This window comes from Hyalella azteca, unplaced genomic scaffold, assembly GCF_000764305.2.
Source record: "Hyalella azteca isolate HAZT.00-mixed unplaced genomic scaffold, Hazt_2.0.2 contig5294, whole genome shotgun sequence".
Taxonomy (NCBI): domain Eukaryota; kingdom Metazoa; phylum Arthropoda; class Malacostraca; order Amphipoda; family Hyalellidae; genus Hyalella; species Hyalella azteca.
The window spans coordinates 261619-286641 of NW_025935488.1; the positions used below are offsets into that span (position 1 = coordinate 261619).

The window sequence follows — 25023 nt, forward strand, 5'->3', positions numbered from 1 at the left end:
ATATTATGTTGGTCGAGTGAACTTTGTTTGGTGTAATAGTTCGGTCATTAAACGATAATGGTTGATAATTTTTCATTCATATAATACAGAGGAATGTTACATAATTGAAGGAAAATCCCACCAACGGTGGTGCGTACGGAGAACGTTGTGATACAAAAAAGTTATAAAAAAGGTTTCAGTTATGGTCCGCCCTCAACCAGACTTGTATGGCTGACTGGGAGGCAGGTAGCGATGTTGCTGCCACGACGTCGGCACTCAGGGAGTTCCATATTCTGATGGCCGAAAGAAAGCAGGAGTGTAGGTGGACGTTGGTTCTGATGCGTGGGACCTGCATCTTCTAATAGTGTCCCTTTGTTGCGCGTGTATCATGTTGGCACAATCCTGAAAGATGTTGGCCATCGACTAGGCGATGCAGCATTTTGTACAGCATGCATGCTTTGTCTGCCGTTCTCCTCAGATGGAGCTGGCCCAAATTAAGCCTGGCTCCCATCTCAGTGGCACTGGATGTGGAGGCTAAAGTCACCTAGGAATCTGAGGGCCGTTCTGCGTTGTACCATTTTCAGGTTCTGCTTATGCGTACCCTAGGCAGATGATGCATAGTCCAGCACCGGTTGTACAAGGCCTTTGTAGCAGTGGACTCAAACTTGTGTTAGGCATCCTTTAAGATTTCGGCAGGGGAACGCGAAGGATCGGTTGGCTTTGGCGGCAGTTACCTCGATGTGTTTCTCCTAGGGCAGAGATTCTGATATTTCAACCCCGAGGTACTTGACACTGGGGACGTGTTCCAGGGCCTGTCCATAGAGCAAGTGGGTAGTTAGTACTTAATTCCTCGACTTGGAAATTGACTGCAGGTGGCATTTGTCAACGTATTTGCCATTTACTGTGGCATTTCAACGGTGACATTTACTCATATATCTCATAAACACAATAAATGGACTTCATTATATTGTAATTACGACCAATGTGAACAATTTCAACGCAATAAAAATTAAAAAATAGCAAAGTTGAGAAAGGGAATTCTCCAATGCTTATGATGGTTAATTCTCGACGTAGTCTAGAAAATATCAAGGCAGCTATGTTCGGTCTGATACCAATTTTCCATCAGCAAATAAAGTGACGATCAGTTGGATGCGCTAGCTGGCGTTCAGTAGAGTGAGGCATCTTTTAATCTTTATAAATTTATCGTCTGGGTAATAAAAGAACAGGGGCACACTGCCATTAAATTTCCAGGTAGACATTCTGCTATTCAGGTTTAGGGTGAGTGCGGCTGGTTATCTAAATTGGCTTGCAACTACAGGTTTAATCTGTAAAGCGTGATGTAATTAGCCATAAAACGATTTTCGCTTGCAGTAATAATTAAGAGTCATTAATTCAGTCACGCGGATATTTCTACGAGGCTGATGAATTTCTTGTTACAACATAAAGCTGATTTCTTGCTACATATGTAGTTCTAGTAATTACAACTCGTTTCTTCAATCACCAGCAGAAATAATTGAACGGAATGTGTAGTGTATCGCTATACTTTGACAAGATAAGAACAATTTATGCACGGTTGTTGAGAATGCCATTACACATAAGAGATCAAGAACGCTTTCTCTGCAGCTTCGCTTGTCCGTCATAAATCACTCAAAAGCCGCCGAAAAAAAACAATTTGCGTTCTTGCCAAACACATGAGTAATGCATCACATTTGCAGGAAACTCCTCAGCTGCTTTAAATTCCACCAAGAGAACTGATGTAAGTTGATTTAAATTTTTGAAATCGCTTCTTCCAGTAGCGTTTCTCGTTGGTCTGAATATTAGAGTATTGACTTGTTTTTGAGGCAGTTCCATTGGCAAGCTAATGTAATCCGGATAGGACGATCTTGTATCTTATTCATACTGTTGCTCTGTTTTCTGTTTGATCCTTAAAAATTCCTGAGATAGATTTATCACATTGTAATACTCACTCGCGCATTGGAGTCAAGCAGAAAATTGAGGAGTTACTGAATATATGAATTTAAATCTATCCTTGGCATCCAATGTATCGTATTAACAAAGAATTTTCTATTGGAATACTTTGCTTATTAGTTTAGCTTTGAAATTACGAGAGTCCGCTAGATTAATGTCCGTACATGAAGCATCTTGAGAATGGCACTCATTTAACGAAATGTCCTTTTATAGGAACTCGAAATTTGTACGAAAAGAACTGTTTCGCTGTTTTCTCATGCAGCGGAAAATGGTAAAATTCTAAAAAGCTGGTGGAAATTGATACCCTATAGTTTTGTTATTAGACTTTCAACATAGATTCATTGCTACCCTGTTTACCCAAATTCCGATGAATAATTTTTCTCAAACATAACACACAGTTTGCATTTTACCCACTCAACAGAGCCTCCAACTCATCGAGGAGGCGGCAACATTGGAGGAGCCTGGGCAGCGGTGGGTGGCAGTGGGGTGCTCGTGTGTCGGGTGAAAGCAGCTCCTACACCCACCTTCACATGGGAGCGAGCAAGGCATCCGGAGGCAGACTCGGATAAGATGGAGATCTCTTCTTCCAGTAAAGTGACAATTCATCCACCAAAGGTAAATATGTAATTAAAAAAATATCCATTCATCTATTGCTTTTATAGAAGTTGGAAATCCAGTGAAACTTCTGCCGTTAATTTCATCATAATTTTAGTTTCATTATTAATCTAAATAATTAAAAACACATGTTGTTCAGTATGAACACACAAGTGTACGGTATTCCAGTTTCATTTTCCAGTTTCCGTCCAATTTCATTTCCACATAATTGCTTATGATAAAGACGCAAAGTTAAACCAACGCGTTAACCGGGTTCATTATATGATTGGTTTCCGATATTTCAAAGACAAGACATAAAAATATTGTGCAGTTAAAGCTTATAGCTAACCTCTCCCGAAATGATATGAGAATTGGTATGTATCAGCGTTATATTCACTTTAATTAGAATACAATTGAAATCCAATCCGACGATGTATTGATTAATTGATAGAGAAATAAAGCAGAGACTGAACGATAGCCCGATGCATGGGATTCAAAAACAAATTTTTTTGTCATGATAAACGAGCATTCAAAAGCAACTACGATAATTGGTTTTCCTGTCATAAATGCATCCGACAAATCTACTTAAATCACATCTGTTGAGTTTGATTTTTGATTATATGCTATGATTTTACGGAAAGGGAAATTTCTATACTCTGATTTTCCATTTTCCTATCTTTTTTTCAACTTTTACCTCAAATGCGTGAATTTCATACTTGAGAGATGTTTGTGTTATGCACGCCGGTGTGAAAATGGATTCGTTACTCATTATTCAGTTAATTAAACACACATTGTACGTGGGGTTGATTTTCAAAATTATCTAAAATAACGGCCTCCTGCACACAAGTACCATAATGCTCTGTTACTATTGACGCTTTATAAAAAATGTCTAAGTACCAGCCCTCTGAAAAATATTATTCAAGCCTTCAAATCGAAAAATAGGAAAAATTTAGCGCAAATAAGAAAAATCGGGCTTCTGTAACATGTTATGAAAAATATTTATTCGTAATTGGCATGCAAATAATTCATTATGTTTGTTGCAAAGGAAGTAAATCCATACGAAATTATTTCGTGTCAAATTATTTATGAAAATTTATCAAATAAACAAATTCCTCCACAGGATAACACCCAAAACCATGATTTACGAGTATGTAAAATGTTTTACTTTGCAAAACAGTCACAAAATTTTTATTCTAGGTGTTCTTACATAATTTTATAAACAATTTCTTCAATGAATATGAATGATGACATTTAGGGCCTTTGCAACATCGATTGAGCCTGGCAATAATTATCTCACGCATTTTAGCCAACAATAGGGAGTTAAGTGTGATTAGGTCCAACGTGTAAAGGAGTTCAATTGTTAAAGTAGCACAATTAGCTCCGAACTGCCATTTCATGGCGATGTGAAACTATTTTCTTGTTACGAAAAAGCCAATCTTGTTAATTAGTCAAGATTGGTCTCGATCTGTTGATTGGTGACATGGTCTCGATCTGTTGATTAGTGACAAGGTTGCGACCCGTTGATTAGTGACAAGGTCTCGATCTGTTGGAGAGCCTCTGTTAATCATCGGATCTGGGCTATTACATCTCGAGCAGCATTTCCATAAATTCAACTCTGCATTGCGATAATTTCAGGTATCAGGTAGTCTTAGAATCAGCCTTCTCTCGTTGCAAGCTGCTTGCAGCGAGGGTTCCAATTAGAGGATTTTCGTTGACTGTTGGTTCCTGCAAGATTACAAATCGGTTGAGTTTTGTTGTAAGACGACGTTGCTTCGAGTCAGCTGAGGTTTTGTACGCTGATTTCCAGCTGATGGACGGGCTGGTTGAGTGGTCATCGCGTCTGGAGATCCGAGCGGTGGGAGTGGCGGACTACGGCGGCTACACCTGCCACTCCCGCAACAGCCTCGGCCACTCAGCCGCGGACTACATCCTGCGGCCACCCAAGCCCCCTGCCACTCCCATCAATATCACGGTATGATGAGTGGTCACGGGTGACTGATTAGTGGTCATTAGTTGATATCAAGTGGTCTCGAGTCGATTATGAGTGGTCTCGAGTGGAAGACGAGATCACTTTTATTTTGTGGAATTTTGTTTGCTTATTCTCTTAATTTCCTCAAATTAAAATTACGTTTCCCCTTAATTGGGATAACTCAAAACGAAGTGCAAATATCATCACTTCAAATGTTTAATTTGTCCTCTCAAGGTGGTAAATTTAACGACGAGCAGCATGACGTTAAAATGGACCTCACCGATGATGGATGCGCGTTATCAGAATGATATTAAGACCTCGGGAAAACTCGCACAAAACCGAGCGGGATTAGCGGAGTACGGCAGTAACCTGCATCACGACCAACACCACGAACAAAACCAACGCTATTCATACGATCAAAACAGGGACAGCAAGAGCTGCTCATACAGAAAGAGCGTAAAGATCATTCGTCAAAAACCAGACAGAGCTGGACTGATCCTTACCAGGATTGGACGACCAGTTCAGGAACAAAGCGTTCATTTCTCACGTATATTGTGCGTCACCAGCTCGCCGGCACCAATGAGGTCATGGTAAAGATAGCGTAATCTTAGCCTCCTTCTGTTTTATTTAGGTACCAATGTAATGGTAGGAGACAGGTAATTAAATGCTGGTAGTATACTCCGTAGAGTTTTCCGCTATGGATCCCAAAAAGGCAAAAACATTCATGGCTTTGTCGGACAATACAGTCATCTTACTTTATCCTTTCAGAAAGTAGGTTCCAAATTTTTTTAATAAATGGAGAAAAATGTGCTACCTGTGTCGAAAAAGTTTGCATTCGGTGTGGCCACATCTTCATTGATTTAGATTGAAAACAGTTTTCCCTTTGAGTGTGCGAATTGTTAATTTATTGAATATTTGTTACAAGTTATGTATTGGTTGAATCAACTATCAATTGTAGTCAACATGAAGTATTTTAAAGCACTTTTAATCATTGAGAGCGCGAACTCATTAGAACCTTTGTTGTGCGCGTGGTCAGACGCAGCGCGTGGGAGGGTCGGAGCTGCCCACTGCTACGCTGGACGACCTCGCTCCTGGCAGGTCATACAACGTACGCGTGCTGGCGAGCAGCGATGAGGGGACATCGCAGCCCTCAGCTGCCCTCACAGTTACCCTGCCTGGTGGGGGCGTCGCGGGGATGACGGGTGGCGTGACCATGGCGGGGGGAGGAGGTGCCTGGAGAGCTCCTCGACTCCTACTCCTCATTATGGCTGTCACAGGATCCGCACTTTTGGCTCTCAACTTGGCAATCATTATTTGTTTCGTCAAGAGACGGAACAGGGAGCAGCGGCAAGCAGGTCCGTCACTCAAGCTTCCCTGCTTTCTTACACCTGCGTAACAAATACCAGTTATTTATTTCATAGTAAAATACTTCGAATCAATGGAGTTAATAAATAGATTTTTAATTCGTGAATCGAAATAAAAAATCGAAATGAATCCTTCAGATAATGTGAGATTGATTATGAAGAATTTTTTATGTTAAATGGGTTCACTTTAGCGGACATTTTCTGCAAGATAACGACATTGAAGAGTAAATTTAATGCTTAATGAGTCTTGATTGGTGTCGTTCTATAATAAAATTTTTGAGAAAACACCTGTATTGCCGTCGTGGTCCTAACATTCTTATAATCAAACGCCTATATTTCCGTCTTGATTTAACATCTATGAGCATATGCCTCAATTTCCATAGTAAAATACTAATATTCATAAGCAAACGCCTTGATCTCCGTCGGGAAATTAATCTTCACTATGCAATGCGCTTGAATATCTCGTGAAACTTGACGATCTTATGAACATTTCTGCCTTCATTGCTCATGAAATCGAAATAATTCTTACTGATACAATTTTTTTCTGTTAAGTCAAATATTCACCATAATTTAGTATTTTTCACACAAATATTCGCAGCGGTGTAGAGTTTCTCGTTGAATTTCTCATCAGCATTGTATGTGCCGGGCATATATTTTCAGTTCAATTAAATTTTAAACAGAATTATTCTTCAGCACGCTACACTTTTGATCGCGGCTTGTTTAGGTTACTTCAATGCTGTCGTTTCTCCCCCAGCATCGTTCTTAAAGAGTGCCCCCTCAAGTGTGTACGGAGGGGGCGACTCGGGCTCCCCGCCCCCCGCGGGCACGGTTGGGGCAGCACTCATGGAGGAGGCAGCAGACTCGTGCCCCACCAGCTTACAGGTGGGGCAGTTGTTTGATTGTTATTTATTTTTATTATTGTTTTCCTTTACCTTATTTCATTACTTAATTTTTGCTGACTTAACGAGTGATGACGTCATGCGTAATCGCTCACAGCAGCAAATTCTTCCTGTATTCAACATCATTTGCAAATTTTAATTTTTCTATTGTTTATTTCCACACTCGTTCTTTTCTATTTGTCATTTAACATATTTTTTATTAAAAGACTTTAAATTTGATAATTATTCAACTATTTCTAATAAAGTCATCATTACCATTGGTTATGGAATAATTGTAATAAATAATACTGAATTAAAAAAAAAGTTGTTGCTCATGTTCTTTGTACATAATTGTTTTTTATTGACATTGGCATTATCTATTATTTTTCTCTTAATGTATTCTTAGCCTACGTAATTAATCGTTGCTACACCCTTCATTAAAGATGGCGTGTATATCTTAGTCGTACATTTTACTGTAATCTTCATTGATCACAGTGCAAATTCCGTGTAATTTGAAAAAAAACTTTTAAAGTTTTCTAATGTTTACATTTTTTCTGGAACGCTAACGGTAGAGAACTAAACCAATGAAATAAAAACACGGGCGATGCTCTTGTTAATAATGCTGCACATGATCTCCTATCGCGATTATAGCTTCAGTCTCTATTTTTTAAAATATATTTTTATCTCGAACATATTGTTCGAGATTTTACAAACAGAACGAGATTTTACGAATTTTACGAAGTTCAGTTAAATAAACAGAAGAAAAAAAATTGAAAATTCTCATTAGAATGCGAGTCATTTCTGTAAAATTCTTGTGGTTGCTAAAAAGAACGATGACTTAAATTAGGCATATTTTTTAATGAGTTCGGAATAAAAGCGAGCTAACTAATTATTTGGCCTAAATAAATACATTTCAGGTCAATTATTAAATTAAGAATGTATTTGAGGAGCATTGAGTTTGCATTATTGTGTATGAGTTTTCGATTTTTTTGTGTGTATTGTTAATAATTTCTTTCCTGTTGGCCTGAAAATGAAATACAATTAAAAAGGGTTTGTCGGGGTCTTTTTTCAACGAGAATCCCATTTATTTCTAACATTTCTTTCGGCGAGAAGGTTCACTTATCTTTCTACGAATATTAGATGTATTGTCTATTCATTTATAATTGACAGAATTTAAAAATTCTGTTTCAAGGGCGATGAAGTGGCTGTTTCGTCAATTGCCCTTGGTGGAGGATCAAGGATGATGATGGCTGGTGCTAGTGATGAAGTGCAGCATTACCAGCAGCAGCATCATCACCACCAGCATCAGCAGCAATACGCTGATGCAGATTCAGAATTGGATATTCACGAGAGAGATCAGGTTACGGCATGCGTCTCAGGAGAGTCCTCTGACATCACCAGTAAACCTGACTTGGTGAGACCGTCATCCGATAACTTGTCTGCTCTGGAGCAGGGAAGAGAAATGATCGCTGAAATGAACAGCACTGCACACATGGCGCAGATTATTGGCTTGAATGGACAAGAAATAGTTGTGCATCCCGGCAACGGTCACCAGATGCAGGACTCGAGTTTCACGACGCTTCAGAAGCAGGGCTACGCAAATCCCCAAGTTGATCAGCAAATGCAGTTCCAGCACTTGCAGCACCTCAAGATTAACGGAGCTCAATATCAGCCTGCAGTTAAAAGGGACTACGGAGCCTCGTACTCGAGTCTGAGTCCAGCAAATCTCTGTGAACTTGGAACAGAATATTACGCAACAACCTCTACAGCGCCCTCTGGTGAGTAAATCTAATATAAAATGAATTCAGTCTCGGTTGCCTCGAATCTCTTCCTAAATGTGTTTCAACATGATTCTCTTATCGCTATTTGATCAATTATCTTCCAGGCGTTTGTTTCAATGTATTTGGCCAATTTTTAGCCCCTGAGGAACAACAATGTTTAGATTCAGTTTCGTCAGTTTTCATCCAAACGAAGCAATAAATTGCATCCCTCTGTGATTGCCCAGGTGTGGCAATTTTTCTTGTTACTGAAATAGTTTCACTAATTATATCACTCTAAACTAACCTTGATAATAGCAACAATATTATTCTTCCCCCCTTAAGGAGGAACCTACGCCACTCTGGCTCCTCGCAACCGCAGCAGACAACAGCCCGCAGGCGGCTCTCACAGCTACACGCTTCACAGGCCCCCTCCTCTGCCCAAAGCTCCTCCCACCGCTCCTGGCTCCTCTCCTGCCCAAAGACCTGACATTACAAGAGATTTAGTGTCCCGCGATAAGTCTTGCGAATCTCGACCTGAGCAGCAGCAGCTCCAATTGCAAGGCCAAATTGTGGAAAATTTCAACCCCAATCTAGCAGCCGTGGAAAGTCTGAACGATGGAGGAAACAAACCTGATTTGACTAATCATATTATGCAGGGCAATCTTCCTAGAGGGAATGTAGAAAAGGATGAACAGCTTATATTGCTGAGGGATTTTAAGAGCACGAGTGTCTATAATGGTATACCAGATGCAATAATTCGTCAGAACATGAACAACAACCGATCGCCTTCACACCCCATCAATGTGGAAGTACCGGATTCCCGTACAGAAACCGCTGAAGATTACAATCCAAAAACAGGAAGAAGAAGCTCAAGGCGGGGGAGATCTAGTTCGGAACGGACTGCTGTGTCCCAGCTTTTTCACGACGATAAAGATGGTCAGAGCCGCCAACGTCAACCTCCTTCATCTGATCGGAGCGTCGGATCCCCGGACGGATCAGGGTCCAGGAGCAGCAGCAGCAGCTTGTCTGGCAGGAACAAAAGTCCGAAACGCTCAAAGCGACCAAGCGCAAGCGCCGGCATTTCTGAGTATCTAAATACAGACACAATTAGACGCAGCGGCCCGCTTACAGCCTCGCAGCAAGTCGTATTCTCTTCGTCCTACTCACCGCCAACAATTTACTACACCACCCGACCAGCGCGAAATGTTACCCCAGAAAAGTATAAAAGAAAAAAATCGCTTGGCAGTTATCCTAACGAGGATCTACGGTCGAGAAGAAACAGTAAAAGCAGATCCAGGGAAGAGCTCGAGAGAAACTCTACACAAAAACCTAGCGCCAAGTTTAGCTTAGAGAACATGAACTCTGTAGATCAATTGTAAATAGAATTTTGAGCTTAGAACGTGTGATTTTATTCGTTAGATTGCTGGCAGTAATCTTGCTACAAAAACGTGTCAGAATAAAATTTTTGTCAAAATAAAAGCATAATTTGTAATTCATTCATGCCATTTCTCGTTGATTATTGACTTTTTAGTGTGGGCGAGAAAAGGCACGTTGGATTGTAAATATTATAAAATATGTACAAGCTTATACATGGCTTTTAGGTATTACTATATGTTAATTAAATACAAAATAGGTACTTTGATTCGAGTTATTCTCGAATTGAAAAGAATTACGGTGAATTTGTGGCAGGAGCTGCATTGCTGACGGCAAATGAAGGCGGTGTGTGGGGCATGACAGGTTGGAGTTGTCTAGTGTCAATTTAGCACCTATGAAATCATTTGCTCATACCCTTTCACACTTATGCTTCTTAGAGGCGTTGCTACATTGCGGTAGCTATACTTCCGTGCAAACTTTTCTCTGTGTAAAAGGAATGTAAATATTTGTGAAAAGACTGGGAAATATTTCTTAAGATTTTGTAAAGATTTTTAGGGAGTTATTTTCGGGTGCCGCGGCCTTCATCACGAAGGACTTACGTCTGTGTGGGCAAAGAACCTCCAGGGAGTGGCGACTGGAAGCTCAAATCTCTTCTTATTTTATCCTTGTAGTTCATGCGCATTATGTACTCTCGCTTTTTTACATTTGTATTTTTCTTCCGTCTTAGATTTCCTGTCAAGATTCAGGCAGAATATGTGCTACTGGTTTGTGGTCTTAGGTAGAACCTATTTTGGGACATATCGTAATGTTATTAGATTATTTATTTGCACGGAAAATCATCTGACATGTCTGATTTTACGAAAATTATAGACGAAGCTGGAAAATTAAAAAAACAAACAAACGAGTTTATCGCATTATAATTATTTATCAGGTGTTTTTGTCTGGTATCTGTTTTTTCAAAATATCCTAAGTAATTACGATCCGATTTGAGGTGCTTCAGCGAAACATAAACAAACGTGATGAAGTTAGTTGCAATCTCGTCATTTCAGCAACTTAGAATTATAATGAAAATCCCTCAGAGGATCGTGACACCCTTCTACTGACACGCCTCTTCTAGTTGTTGAAGTTCATTTTTTATATGTCTAACTGGTCTCTCAAAAATGAGATGGACTAGGAACTAAGATTATAGTTTTTATTATTTACAATGTGTCAATATCGCTTGTATCGAATATTAATGCAAGTTGAGAAGGCATGGACGTTTTAGTATACGTTAAATGCTTGGCAATGTGACAATCTTAGATGACCCCGCTACCAGTGCTGCGTGTGGCATTACTGTCTTTGGGAAATCTGCTTGATTTTAGTACAGGCATTCCATTTTAGATAATGTAAAGTGATGAACCGTCATCGTATGCGAATAAACTTAATATAAACATATTTAATTCTTCTGAAAATTCCAACTTGCATGATTCAATGAGGAAAAAATATATTTGTTGAAGAGCCTTGTGCGACGATCATGAGTGAAGGGAAAGTACCCGAATTACAATTTGAAATTGAATATTTTGCGCACGTTGTCTTGTTACAATTTCAATCAAAGAGTATCCAATTTATGTCAGAATGTCCTGGATGAATAATCAGAGTAATAGTTAATTTAAGCAGTTAAAATATTATACGAGCTTCAATGAGATTATGTTGGTAATGATGATAATTTATGTTCAATGTTTAAAGCTAGGTAATAAAATAGACGGTTGTACTTTAATTCAATTAACTTGTAAGCATTTTATCGCTGAGATGTTGTTGGATAAAAAAATGAAAAATTTTACCGCATGCCCGTCTCAGGGTATCCGTGAAACTTCTCTAAGTGTTTTACATTGAATAATACCCCATTTATTTTACAAACTCTATTAAGAGAATTGGAGTAAAATAAGTGTTTGATTTCCCCTGCGATTTTCACATAGGAACAAAACGAATTATTATTCCTGGATACAACACACAAATTTTTCACTATGAGCAGCTTCAACTGAGACAACAAGTCGTAATACCTTAAATTTATAACTTTGAATCCTTCGTCATTCGGAAGGCACTATAATAGTGTAATACAGTACGGTGGCCCGATGTTTTTTACTACAATAGGGACATGATAAAAATTTTATTATTATTACAATGAAATCATTTAAACGAAACAAATTTTGTGATGAAAAATTGAACTTCTTATCGACAAGGAAATAGATGTCCTTTGGCCCAGTGACTTACGACGCTGTTCTAACCTTCGTAACGACGACGGCACATTAGATCCCCCGATGCTGCTCGAACCTTCGACGGCATTTACGATTTTCTGTTTATGGAAGTATCTGAAATTTGTTTAAGAGTAAATTGGAACAAAAATAACGTCATTTATACAGATAAATGCTAATGATTAAAGAAAAGGTGCGTTACTCTACAGTCAGCAGCCGAGCACCCGTGCTGCAGCACAGAGTCGCTTACCCTGACGAAGACGTAATTACCCCAAGTTTCTGGGGAACATTTCCTCGTGGCTAGATGCTGATGAGTGGTTAGCGATAAATCAACCTTATCTTCAGATTCAGGCAAGTGGCTCAAGTCATGGTGTTGCAATGGCCTCATTTGCGGTAAGAACCTGCAGGTTCTTACCGCCTCAGTTCCCTCACTGAATCAACGTAGTTTAAAGCCTTCTGATCCCTCCAGGGCTGAGCTCCCGACAAATGTGACTGACAAGTTTAATTTTGAAGCGAAACTATTTTTTCATGCTCAGTTCAGGTCGATTTTTTTCGCTCTACAAGGAGCTTTTCACGATTAATCTGGTACATGCTGTGATGGAGTGGGATAAAATTGAATGCCAGAAAAAGAAGAGACCACCTGAAAGTTATGATGCATTGCTATTAATTAGGAAAAATATTTCAACGTTTTTAATGGTAAGCAGCTAAATTGGCCACAAATAATTTATTTAATAGACAATTTTTTCCATGGGAATGGTACTAAGTACAATTTAAGTTTGTAATTTACTATACAATATTCGTGCTCGGCCTTTGTAATGCCAATAATTAGCCGTTCACGGCTAAGTTCTAGCGGAGGTGAGACGCGAAGTCTCGGCTACGGGAACTCGAACCGTCTCCTGATATTCCATCGCGCCGAACAACCGCGAGTCGCCGCGGGCAGAGAAAGGCAGGCACTGCCACGCGCTGCTTGACAAGTCCGCGTGTTTCTAACGCTGGCTTTCATTATCAGAGGCCAAGCGTTGCTGGAAGAAAATTGTACACTAATTGTTAAACACGGGCGCACTAATGCTAATTTCGTAGGTGACTTCTCGAGCAGGTTTCTCTGGGGTTCATGAAAAGATATAAGGTGGAAGGTTCGATAGGTGCACTTCTGAAATAAAACTTTTAATATGGGTTAGTTTGATCATGACAAATGAATGACAACACAAAAAAACCATATTACGATATTTTGCTAATAGTGCACAAGTATTAATGGGAAAGTAGGGTCAATAAAAAGTAAATAGATCGCCAAAAAATTCTCTAAATTAAATTCCTGGAATGCGACTTTCATATTCGCCATGCTCACAACGACTGACCTAATAATATCAAAAATTCATTTCGATTCTTGATAGAAGAAACTTCTTGGCTTATGCCAGTGCTATTTCTGCCTGAGTTGTGAAATACCAGATTATTAAAAGGTAGACATTGATATATAGCGTGATATAATTTGTTTATACGATAGTACGTAATGAAAAATGTGAGCAACATACAGAAAAATTAGTTGCAGATATACGAGATAGAAATTCATTTTTAATGTCAAACATTATTGAAAAAGTTCAAGTGAATTTACAGAAAAGTACGTAAATTTGCCGCATTACGTTAATAATGGCGAACAACACGGAAGAACAAAAACATTGAACGGTGTCCGACTGTCCGAAATCAGTGATTTAATTAATTCACCGCAGATTTCATCCTCTGGTTGAGATGGTGACGATTATAGAAGTAGAAAGAAATCTAATTCTTCTCTTACTCATACGTGAACCTTAAAAAAACGAAATTTTCAACAAATAGAAGCTACAGATAAGTTCTATTTGTTAAATATGTCATAACCCCTCAAATTGCGGTTGATAAATGCTGGACCTGGATTAATTGGAACGGTAAGATCAGGGTTCAAATAAAACATAGCTCATTAGTATCCAGAATAATTTTGGAATTATTTGAATAACAAGAGAATCCATTGAAATAAAATTATTATTTGGCATTTGAAATTCTCAGCGTGTTCCCCTGTTTACTTTTTGTGGATTAAATGGTAAAAATATTCGGGTCATGCATAAGCAAATATTTTTCGAAATAATTGTCATCAAATGCAATGAATCTTGTTACATAATTACTAACTACCGTGTAAATAATTAATTATGACTGTATGTACAATTATAAAAGTTTGTTTAAATAAATACCAAGCATCGCGTTAATTAAATTTTAACTTGAGCCAAAGTTCTGCACGGAATTGAATATATATAATGACCTAATTCTTTTATGATCTTCTTTTTTACTGAAATGCACCTGAGATCCTTGAGCTTAATTCTTTCATGATGTTGACGTGAATACAATGAGGCATGGTATAATGACGTGAACTATGAGGCATGGTATAATGTTTATGGAATAATGACGTGAACTGTGAGGCATGGTATAATGTTTATGGAATAATGACGTGAACTGTGAGGCACGATATAGTGACGTGAACTGTGAGGCACGATATAGTGACGTGAACTGTGAGGCATGGTATAATGTTTATGGAATAATGACGGGAACTGTGAGGCATGGTATAATGACGTGAACTGTGAGGCATGGTATAATGTATATGGAATAATGATGTGAACTGTGAGGCATGGTATAATGTTTATGGAATAATGAAGTGAACTGTGAGGCATGGTATAATGTTTATGGAATAATGACGTGAACTGTGAGGCATGGTATAATGCATATGGGATAGTGACGTGGACACTGAGGCATGGTACAATGCATATGGGATTGTAACGTCTACTGTGAGGCATGGTATAATGTATATGGTATAATGACGTGAACTGCGAGGCGGGGTATAAAGAATATGGTATAATGACGTGGTCTGTGAGAGGTGCTCGCACTTTAACAATAAATGAGCTTAGGGCGTGAGGAGGCAGTAGGTGCTAGTGAGTAACGCCGGTGCTTCTTTAAAACAAACAAGCCTCCGTGTCAGCTTTGCTCCTAAGTTGACGTCAGTTGACCAGAAGCAATTAATCATGAAGGCGTACAAAATTGATACAAATGATCTCTGCACGCTTCTTTAAGTTAAATGTTTATGAGTTGGTCGGGAGATATGACCAAGCTTCGTTGATCAACTTAAAAGGCCCCGATTTTGCATCAGATGAATTTGCCGCACTGCTAGAATAATAAACTGTAGGTAAGATTTTTTCCAAATCCAAAATATATCATTATAGGCTCTCGCTGTAACCATTAATTTTCCTATCACGACGCTGCAAATTCAGAAATTTAAGAAACACTGCAGGCGCAACACAAGTATAAGAAACACTGCAGGTGAAATACAAGTAAAAGAAACGCTGCAGGTGCAACACGAGTATAAGAAACGCTGCAGGTGCAACACCAGTATAAGAAACGCTGCAGGCGCAACACGAGTATAAGAAACACTGCAGGCGCAACACGAGTATAAGAAACACTGCAGGCGCAACACGAGTATAAGGAACACTGCAGGCGCAACACAAGTATAAGAAACACTGCAGGCCAAGTCAGCTGCCAAGTCGTTATCAAAGTCAGCAGCAGTAACAGCAATGCTATAAGCTGCACGACAACCCGGTGGTTTTCTTACCAGGCGGTAAAACCATGCAACTATAAACATGCAAGAAGGTAACCATGCAATCAGGTAAGTAAATTAAAATCAAAGCATTCAACAGCATTATAATGGTGGTACTATACAGAAGTAGCAACACAATAGTTAAGCCACAAGTAATAACAATAGCGGCAGCAGGTGATTGCTCGGAGACCGTGTGTCATCACGCGTTCTTAAGGTTAATTACCGACGGAAATGAGCTGACATCGAGCACGAGGAGCGAGCTTCTATGAGCTCAATGGCCTTCTGTCGCTCCTCACAATAGACTTAATTATGACGGGCCATGAAGGTATAACTGAAGCACTGCGTCCTAGGCACACTTGCCAACGATCATAAGACGGCGGTGAAGGCTTCACGAAAATTCTGCACTGTCTCAGTGCCGAGCTCCACGCTTAGGCACACATTCAATGAAATTAAGCGAAGAATAATACACGAGACTGTGAGTAATGAATTTAGACGTAATGATCTTCATAAGATGTTGTAGTTAAAATAACCTATTAAACATTAATAAAAGTTTGTTAATTTAGAGACTGGTACTGTATACCAGCAGCCGGGCGTGCATCCAAGATACTTACATGTATCTTCTTGGACAATTAACGGATTATGAAATTTCATCTTTGGTTGAGGAGTCATGGAGTATTAAAAAAATAAACGGGCGGGGAATAAATAAAGAGGTAAATTTTGCAGTGCTGTTTGTAAATTTTACTGTAGAAGAGCGTCACAGTCTCTTATTCTTTTTCTATTCGGTACTCAAGGGGAGCGTCTAGCCTAAAATTTTGGATTTTGGCTTTTCCGGTTTTTAGTCTCATCTTAGGGTACGCATAGAGTGGAAGCAGGTTTGCCCGCGCGGGCAACCTGCTCCAACCTGCCACAAGAATGATCATAGGATAATAATGTAAGTGTTCACAGTGAAAACCTGTACGAATAGGCTTCTGTATTTCTATGGTTTCAGGCGCCAGCCTGAGCAGGTAACCAGCAAACTGGCAACCTGTTTTCACTGTGTGCGTACCCTTAAAGCTGACATTCTGCCCTGTCCAACGGTTCCAAAACCATCTCTGTACGTTGATTTATGCGTTCGCGACATATCGAGAAAGGGTTAGGGGTGGTGGAGTTCTTTAACATTTAAGATAGGCTGAAATAACCGGCAGTCCACTTAAATAGCTAGTCTGAACTCGCTGTGCTTCAATTATCCGCCTGCAGTCGTACGGGATAGTTCTCGTGCCGTCGTTCGCACCGTCCTTGACAGAAATTGAGCTCCAGTATCGTCTAGTCTTGCAAACTTGCATTCTTGAATGTCTATTTCGAGGCGCGCGCGACTTTGTCGGGCTCTATTGAAAAGTTAACTTATTGTCACTGCAAACCTATCTCCTCCTACAGTTTTAAAGCTACAACAATGAGACATATACCGTTCGATTTTCGAAAGAAAGATCTACAATTCATAGTACGCGTTTTCCCAATTTCGTTATAGTTCGGATTTTATTCCGCAAAAGGGGGGTGGCGGGGGGGAAAATCGAACAATTTTCGAAAAATTAACGAAAAATGCCCCCACACCCAGAAAAATGAGAATTTAAAAAAACGCGTACTATGAATTATAGATATGGTCTTTACGCATCGAATGATATGTGTCTCGATGTTGTAACTTGAAAATCCTAGGAGGAGATAGATTTCTACTGTACCCCTTTTTGCCGTTTTCTAAGAATTTCACGTTTTCTTTCGAAAAATTTACATGAACAAAAAAGTCTAAGAATTCTGTTTTACATATACGCAACCAAGTTTCAAAGTGATCTGTCTGTAAATGACCAAGATAAAATTTGGGGTAGACGCTCCCCTTAAATGAGTTCCGTGTAAAATGTAGGTTTGCGCGAGTCTTCCGTTAACTAACTCATTTTATCTAAAAAATTACAACTTTATTAGCTAAATTCGAGATAATCTGGTTCGAAATTCTCCAATTTTGTGGATTATAATGTTTGCACATTGCATGTGCATTCTACTGAAGTAGTGGCAGGTTAGACTGCGAGCTCATGGCACGTCTCTGTCGGCGCTCTGAGGTATCCTGATATTATAGAGGTCGAGTTTTCATCGCTACTTAAATCTGCGTTGTATTGTACACTGTCCCTGCCAGCCAGCTGTGGTTATAAACTATGATATATAACATATTTTCACAGTAATTCCTTTTACTACTACTCGAAAAAGTTTATACCTACCCTATTTCGTATGAGACGATTGACTGACAGGTTGTGGTTCTGGATGCTGCTCAATACGAACCGCTCAAACGTAAAGAAATGAAACAATTCCGTTACTCTACTGTTGAATAAGTCCGGCATTCAGCAAAAACAGTCAGTTGGAACCACCAGTTAGAACAGCCTGTTAGAACAGTCTTGGAACAGTCAGTCGCAATGGTCTGTAACAATCAACTGGAACAGTCTGCTATAAAACAGCCAGTTGGAACAGTAAGTTGGAACCGCCAGTTGGAACAATCAGTTGGAATAGTCAGTTGGAACAGTCAGTTGAAACCGCTAGTTTGAACAGTCAGTTGGAACAGTCAGTTGGAACAGTCAGATAGAACAGTCAGTTGGGACAGTCAGTTGTAGCAGTCAGTTGGAACAGTCAGTTGGAACATTCAGTTGGAACAGTCAGTTGGAACAGTCAATTGGAACTGTCAGTTGGAACAGTCAGTTGGAACAGTCAGTTGGAACAGTCAGTTGGAACAGTCAGTTGGAACAGTCAGTTGGAACAGTCAGTTGGAACAGTCAGTTGGAACAGTTAGTTGGAACAGTCAGTTGGAACAGTTAGTTGGAACAGTCAGTTGGAACAGTCTGTTGGAACAGTCAGTTGGAACAGTCAGTTGGAACAGTCAGTTGGAACAGTCAGTTGGAACAGTCAGTTGGAACAGTCAGTTGGAACAATCAGTTGGGCGGTCGCTTGGAAGAGAAAACTATTTACGGTATTCTATTGGTATCCTGAAATACTGTATGAGACAAATTTTACATGCTCGAACTTAAGCTTATAAATCATATAATTGAAGAAGGTACGATTTCTCAAATAATTTTCTTTACAGAATTCTCATCACCGATAAATCTGGATTGGAAATAAACATTTCCTATTTCTCTGCTTCAGAAAACTCGTAACTTTGTTCTCATTAATCACTGGACTAACAAAATCTTGAGCTTGGTTTCATATCATTCAGCTTTTCGCAACTTTTTTTTCGTTCAGCGCAAAAAATTTCGCACCAAACTTCTGCTTCAATTCATTTAAGTATTTCAGCGTGATTTCTTACATTCATATATGAGTTTCTGCGGATGATAATGCATTGCGTTCGGGGGAATTTGCAGCGTCAGCGACGGGCGAGGATTTGCAGAGGCACCGGCGCGGAAGGTTTGCGTTGGCGAGGGAGCACATCCGACATTTGAACCATTTTTATTCTTGTGACTGGCGGATATTTTTTACTTTGAAAATTTAATTTGCTTCCATTCAAAGTAACTATAACGAATTAATCAAAATGTCTTTCATTGGGTCAATAATTATGGCAATGAACTCGTGAACTCAGCATTCTGAGTAACAAATGCTAAATATTTGGCTTACCTATTCCGCACATTGAAATTTTTTATAAGTTCATGTAAGAAAATTTTAAAATATTTACTAACGCTCATATAGATTTATTAATTTTATCAATAAAACATCAATATACTTCATCGTCCGAACGCATGGCTGTGTCAGCAACAATAATGTCAGCGCGACGAGGCGGGTTGCATTGAGTGTCTGTACTCGTTATCGAAACGAACAAAAGTTCCCGGGGTCTCGGATTAGCTCAGTCGTTTCAGCAAACGTTCAATAGCTGGTAATTGGATGAGCTGGGCTCACTACAATGCCGGCAAATACTGGGCCTCAAATAAATAGCGGGGAATGACCAGAAAATATATTGAGTGATACTGTTCATGGAAATTTGGACCATGTACTGCAGTACTGTCAATGTCACATGATAAATCGCGCATTCATTAATAATTGAGTAATAATTAATATAATATCCTAATAAATACTTTCATCAAATAAATAATTAAGTCGAATGAGTTGTTTAATTTTAGCGATTGTCAGAAAATGTAATTTTTAAATAAAATATTAGGCAGTTGATGAAAACTTGTCATAATAATTTTTTATAAGTCATTACTCCATTTTTGTCAGTAAATGTTTTTAAACCAAATAAATCGTTCCAGATCAGTAAATTGCAAAAAATTGAGGTCATATGTCGGTCCTGGCTAGGAAATGCGTTTAAAAAGTCATTTTATCTACCCATACAATCGTTAACAGTTTATAGCGAAAATCGACGTTTGAACTTGCGTATCATGTTCTCAGATGTCTACAACTTGAACTCGAAAAAATAGCGCCAAAACTTCTTAGATATCACCATGACCAAACTCTGTCTAGTAGTTGCTCCATCTTGAGAACGAAATCAACTATGAACATTGTTCGCCACAAAGTTCAGAAACTGAGATATAAACTTGCGGAGAAGTAAGGTAGCTACAAGCGATAACGAACAATCGAGGTTGAGGGCTGACCGTTGTTCCTTAGAGTGCTGTTAAATAACTCATTATGTTGTTGCTGCGGTATTGATGGAAATTCAGCACGGAATGATTTTACAACAAATATTTTATTATTTGAATCTGAACTTAGTTAAAAAAAACGTTTCCAATATTTCAGCAAGCAACAATGGAGTTCACAATTTCGTTTCTGTAACTACACTTAAATTTCAATGTTTAGACGAATCGTCTCCCACCGTATCTAGCACAATTCGCAAAAATATATAAAAGCCCTTGTATAGAAATAACAAGAAAAGATGTGTACTATTACAAAGTAGTAACAGCATCCCCGCAGAAATCCATAAGACGGTAAAAGGCGTGAAATGGAAATTTATTTGAAAAAATACGTGATGTCAGCCATCGCCTATGTTCGATCCACGGAATAAAGTTCTCAATCAACATTAAAAGTAACCTCGTTTCAATATACCGACTGCAATTTGATTTATTTGAGCGCTTTACCTTTTTCAGAGACAGCGTCTGATAAGACTAATTTAGACTATATATGCCATAGTTGGCTACATTTCTAGTTTACGGTAACTCTGATCAGCGTGGCTGCCGTGTTTCTTGGACAGAGGATGTGAAGCGTTGACATGCTTGTAAATTATGCCTGCCATGAGTTGAGATTTGGACAAGTTCACAACTGCATTGTAAATGAGGGAGAACTGGGAACGGAGGTATGCAATTACGTTGAGGTACGGAGAGGCTTGAATTTAATATCACATTAATTTCAGAGAGAAACCAATCGTGGTATTGCTTCATCGCAATTCTGAAATACAATTACGAATACAAATCTCCAAACCTTCAGAAAATAATAAATCTGAAGAAAAAATCACTTGATTTTGAAGAAACCATGTTTTTCCAATTTTTAAATTATGTCCAGTGATATATTATGCATCACATATATCGTAAGGGAAAATTGAAAGTTAGTTCTTTTTTTGAAGCATTGTAAACTTTATTAAATCAATGAAGGTGCTCTACAAATTATTTAACTGGGCAAAATATGTCACCACACTTGAAATTACGGTACATTATTGCGTGCTGATGATGGCAAACAGTAAGATCTTTCGATTCCTTCATCCTGTGCAGTATGAATCGTAACTATTCATACGCAAATAAATCCTTTATTGACTTTCTTATTAAACTTGGTGAATGTTAAGAGGACCGGCTACCCTCCGGAAAAACTTCTACAGTTATTATCCGATCATCATGACACTTCACATACATACGTAAAATGTGAAAATAAGAACATTTTGCTAAGATGAATTTTTCGAAAAAATTGATAGAAAACGTGAAATTCATAGAAAACGGTTAAAAAGGGGTACTTTAGAAAATCTATCTCCTCCTACAAATATCATCCTACAACATCGAGACACGTATCACTCGGTTCGTAAGGACCATACCTAAAAATTTGATGATCACTTTTTTCATTTTCCCCTTAGTTTGTTTTTTATGCGCGTTTTATCCCATTTTTCTCATTTTCCCCCCTCCCCCCCTTCTCCCCCATATAAAAAACGAGCCAGACAGAAATTCAAAAAAATGATCATCAAATTTTTAGGTAATTTCCTTACGAATCGAATGGTGTATGTCTCATTGCTGTAGCTTGAAAACTGTAGGAGGAGATAGGTTTTCCGTGACGATAAGTTGAACTTTTCAGGACGGCGCGACAAAGTCCCATGCGCCTCGAAATAGGCACTCAATGTAGCATGGATACCAAACTACAGGCTTCTGTAGCCTAATCCACTCAAGGATGCTAGCAGCAACTTGTAGCGCACCTCTACATACAATGTTATAGGAGGGTAACTGAGCTCAGATGCCCGATACACCAAGATATGTAGTCTTGCCGCTTTATTTTTCTTAGGTCTATTTAGTGAAGGAACTCCACCCCCCGCCCCCCATTAAAGCCCGGTCGTCAGCGTCAATATTGCCGTACATGGATCGCAGTAGTATCGTTGGAAAGCTCAGAATGTCAGCTTTAAGATGAGACTAACCATGTAACTGCAGCACAACTCAAGTAGAAACTATATTCAAAGATTTCAGCAGCTAATTACTTTATATCTAATTACTTAAAGAACTCTCTCACCCGCTTCCCTTTAAAGAGACGTCATGAACGTAAATATTGGCGTACAGCGATGCAGTGGTACCATTGGAAAGAGCAGAATTCCAGCTTTCAGATGAGCACAAAAATCGAAAAACGCCAAAATTGAAAATTTTAGGGTAGCCGGTCCCCTTAATTATATATTTTCTTAGATGACGTCATGCAGTTGGTATGACGCTCGAACTAGTAACAGAACGCAATTTTGAGGCACTTGCACCCTGCAACATCGCACACACACAACCCTATATAGCCAGGCTCATCAGGACAGCACTCTAATTCAAAGCACTTGCCAGGTTATATTGAAACGTGAATTACAATGGGCCTTTGGGTGGCAATCCCAAGTCATTATAATTATCTATTAATATGATCAGACTGAGTGGCTGTTTGCATGGTATTATAGCACCCTGCGGCATCAATTCAGTGTATTATATATTGCTGAAGGGTGGCCGATCTTGCTTTTAAATTGAAACGAATCATGAAAATTTAAAGTAGTCAAAATGCACAAATTCAAAGTTTTATTTAGTAATTCACGTTGATATGCTCGTCCACATGTATGAGGAGGAAATTTTATCTAAATATACTTCGCAGAATGTAATTAATTTTTTACAACTTCGCAACACAGTCATGACGTTTAGTTAACCATGTCCAGTATCGCTGTCCAATAATACTTGCATTTAATTTGGCACACAAATAAAACACTATCCTCATTCAGTCCTATGCAAGTACTTCGGATGAATTAATTGCTAAATAACTACTTCGAAAACATAGTTCTCTCGTCATAATTAAATGTTTACATTTTTTCCCCGCAATTTCATCAAATGGAATATCGCTCACTTTATCCCATAGCAAGAACTCCTTCCGACCCCAAAAAATTATATTCGATTGAGTGAGCGTGCGGGATTATGGCGTGAGCTCGAACAAATGCCGGCAGTTGTGAAGTAGGCCTAGTTTAGAGCAGCACAACAGCCTATTTGCGCCACCGAGAAGGGTTCGAGAGCTCCAAACGTGCTCCCCACGGAACACTTCACATGCAGATCAGCTTTAGTTGCGCCCACCGACCATCCCAATCGTCGAATATCTCACCAAGACAAGCTTTTATGCGATTCTTCGAAATGGACGATTTTCTTGGTTGCAGGACTTGCTACGCGTGGCGTAGCAAGCTATTCGGGGACTGCCGAGCGCTGCCGTCACACTACGAGGATGAACGCAGGCCTCTCTGGCTTCGTTTGTAGAAGAATAATGTACATACGTTTCAATTTATTGAATGAGTAAAATATGTGATCATTTACTGATGAGGTAGTAATTTATTGAAATTGGAACTTATTAGTCGTGAGTTTAAGACAAGTAAATTCATTTTTTTACTACCTTTATGAACATTACGGCTCTTCAAGTCCGGAGTAACGAAGCCCAATTTTCTCAATCGGTCAGTAACTCCAACGAGAATACATCAGTGGATCTTATTTAATTAGGTAACGCAGCACTAAAATTAACTTCTTTGATGTTTCATTGTTAGTACTCATGGTAGGTGGGTGTTTAGAAATTCAATATACCGAGTCATGCAAGCGTTATTCGAGGTTCTAATAAGCCAGCTTATGTTCGATACTTGGGTAGGCGCAACCTAAAGACGTAGTGTCAGCCGAACAAAGCGCACTTTGCATGTAAATTGATTTCGAAGCTGCGATAATATGGCCAAGGGCAACGCCTTACGTCAGCGTATCTCATCAACAAGCGGAGGTGCAGGTGCGGCCACCGCGACCTCAGAAGTTCGGAGTCTTTGCACGCTAAGCCTTCCAGCTGCACAAAATCCAGTCACAATTCGTTAGTCACTGACCTTGGGCCATACTTTCAAAATTCACTAAGTGAACGTAAGTCCTTACGCTTTATTTTCTTGTCTATGATTGGTGGATTTTGCTTGAAAGGCTGTCAATGATTGGCTGATGAACTTACGATCTCTTAACTTTTTTTGAAAGTATGGGCCCAGGGCCTGCACTGGTAACGGCAATAGGATGAAGGTTCTAAATCACCTACAGAGACACTGCGTTTTTCTTAGTATATTTTTGTTTTGACTAAACAGCTCATGTTTGAAAACTGTAAAAGGTGTTTCTACCAAATTAATTAAAATGCATAACCTGGGCCTTCTACGGTCCTCGGTGAAATGATACTAACTCTTCAAATAAATTGATTGATTGAGATCGCAGAAACTAATGAAATGTTACATGCACTGATGCCACTTTGCCGAAACGTTTTGCAAACAAGATGACTAATTGTAATTTTTGTTGACAGAAATAAAAACAGTTTAATTGTTTGGGTTATTTTGGTAATAATGATCGATATCTAATTTTAGAAATAATAATGATCAACAGCCCATAGAAACAATTTGGTGCTTTCTCATTATGTAGCGATTGGATAAATGCTTCACGTTTTCCCTCAAAGAAAAGTTTTGAAATTTTTGAAGTAATTATGTATGGTTGGCGAAAGTTATACAGCATTTGATTTAATGATTTCATTATCCCCGACTGTACTCGTCTTGTGATATGAAATTTATTAATTAGTTTTTTCTTCGAAGCTGATGTGTTATAAAGCCTCGTGAGAAA

The 25023-nt window shown here is 39.0% G+C and overlaps 2 protein-coding genes across 2 annotated transcripts in view; both read left to right on the forward strand.

The window, feature by feature from the left end:
- LOC108666574 (nephrin) overlaps window positions 1–5605 on the forward strand; it is an 81629-nt gene extending 76024 nt beyond the window's left edge. Inside the window, exons 17-20 of the mRNA XM_047880359.1 lie at window positions 2369–2562; window positions 4349–4513; window positions 4745–5100; window positions 5547–5605. Coding sequence (XP_047736315.1) covers window positions 2369–2562; window positions 4349–4513; window positions 4745–5100; window position 5547 — 716 coding nt within the window. The 3' untranslated portion in view covers window positions 5548–5605. The remainder of the gene's footprint in view (window positions 1–2368; window positions 2563–4348; window positions 4514–4744; window positions 5101–5546) is intronic.
- Window positions 5606–7923: 2318 nt separating this feature from the next.
- Window positions 7924–11796, forward strand: LOC108666570. The gene is made up of 2 exons (XM_018153475.2): window positions 7924–8530; window positions 8855–11796. The coding sequence occupies exons 1-2, from the start codon at window positions 7993–7995 to the stop codon at window positions 9889–9891; spliced, it is 1575 nt and encodes a 524-aa protein (XP_018008964.2). The 5' UTR covers window positions 7924–7992; the 3' UTR covers window positions 9892–11796.
- Window positions 11797–25023: the final 13227 nt, after the last annotated feature.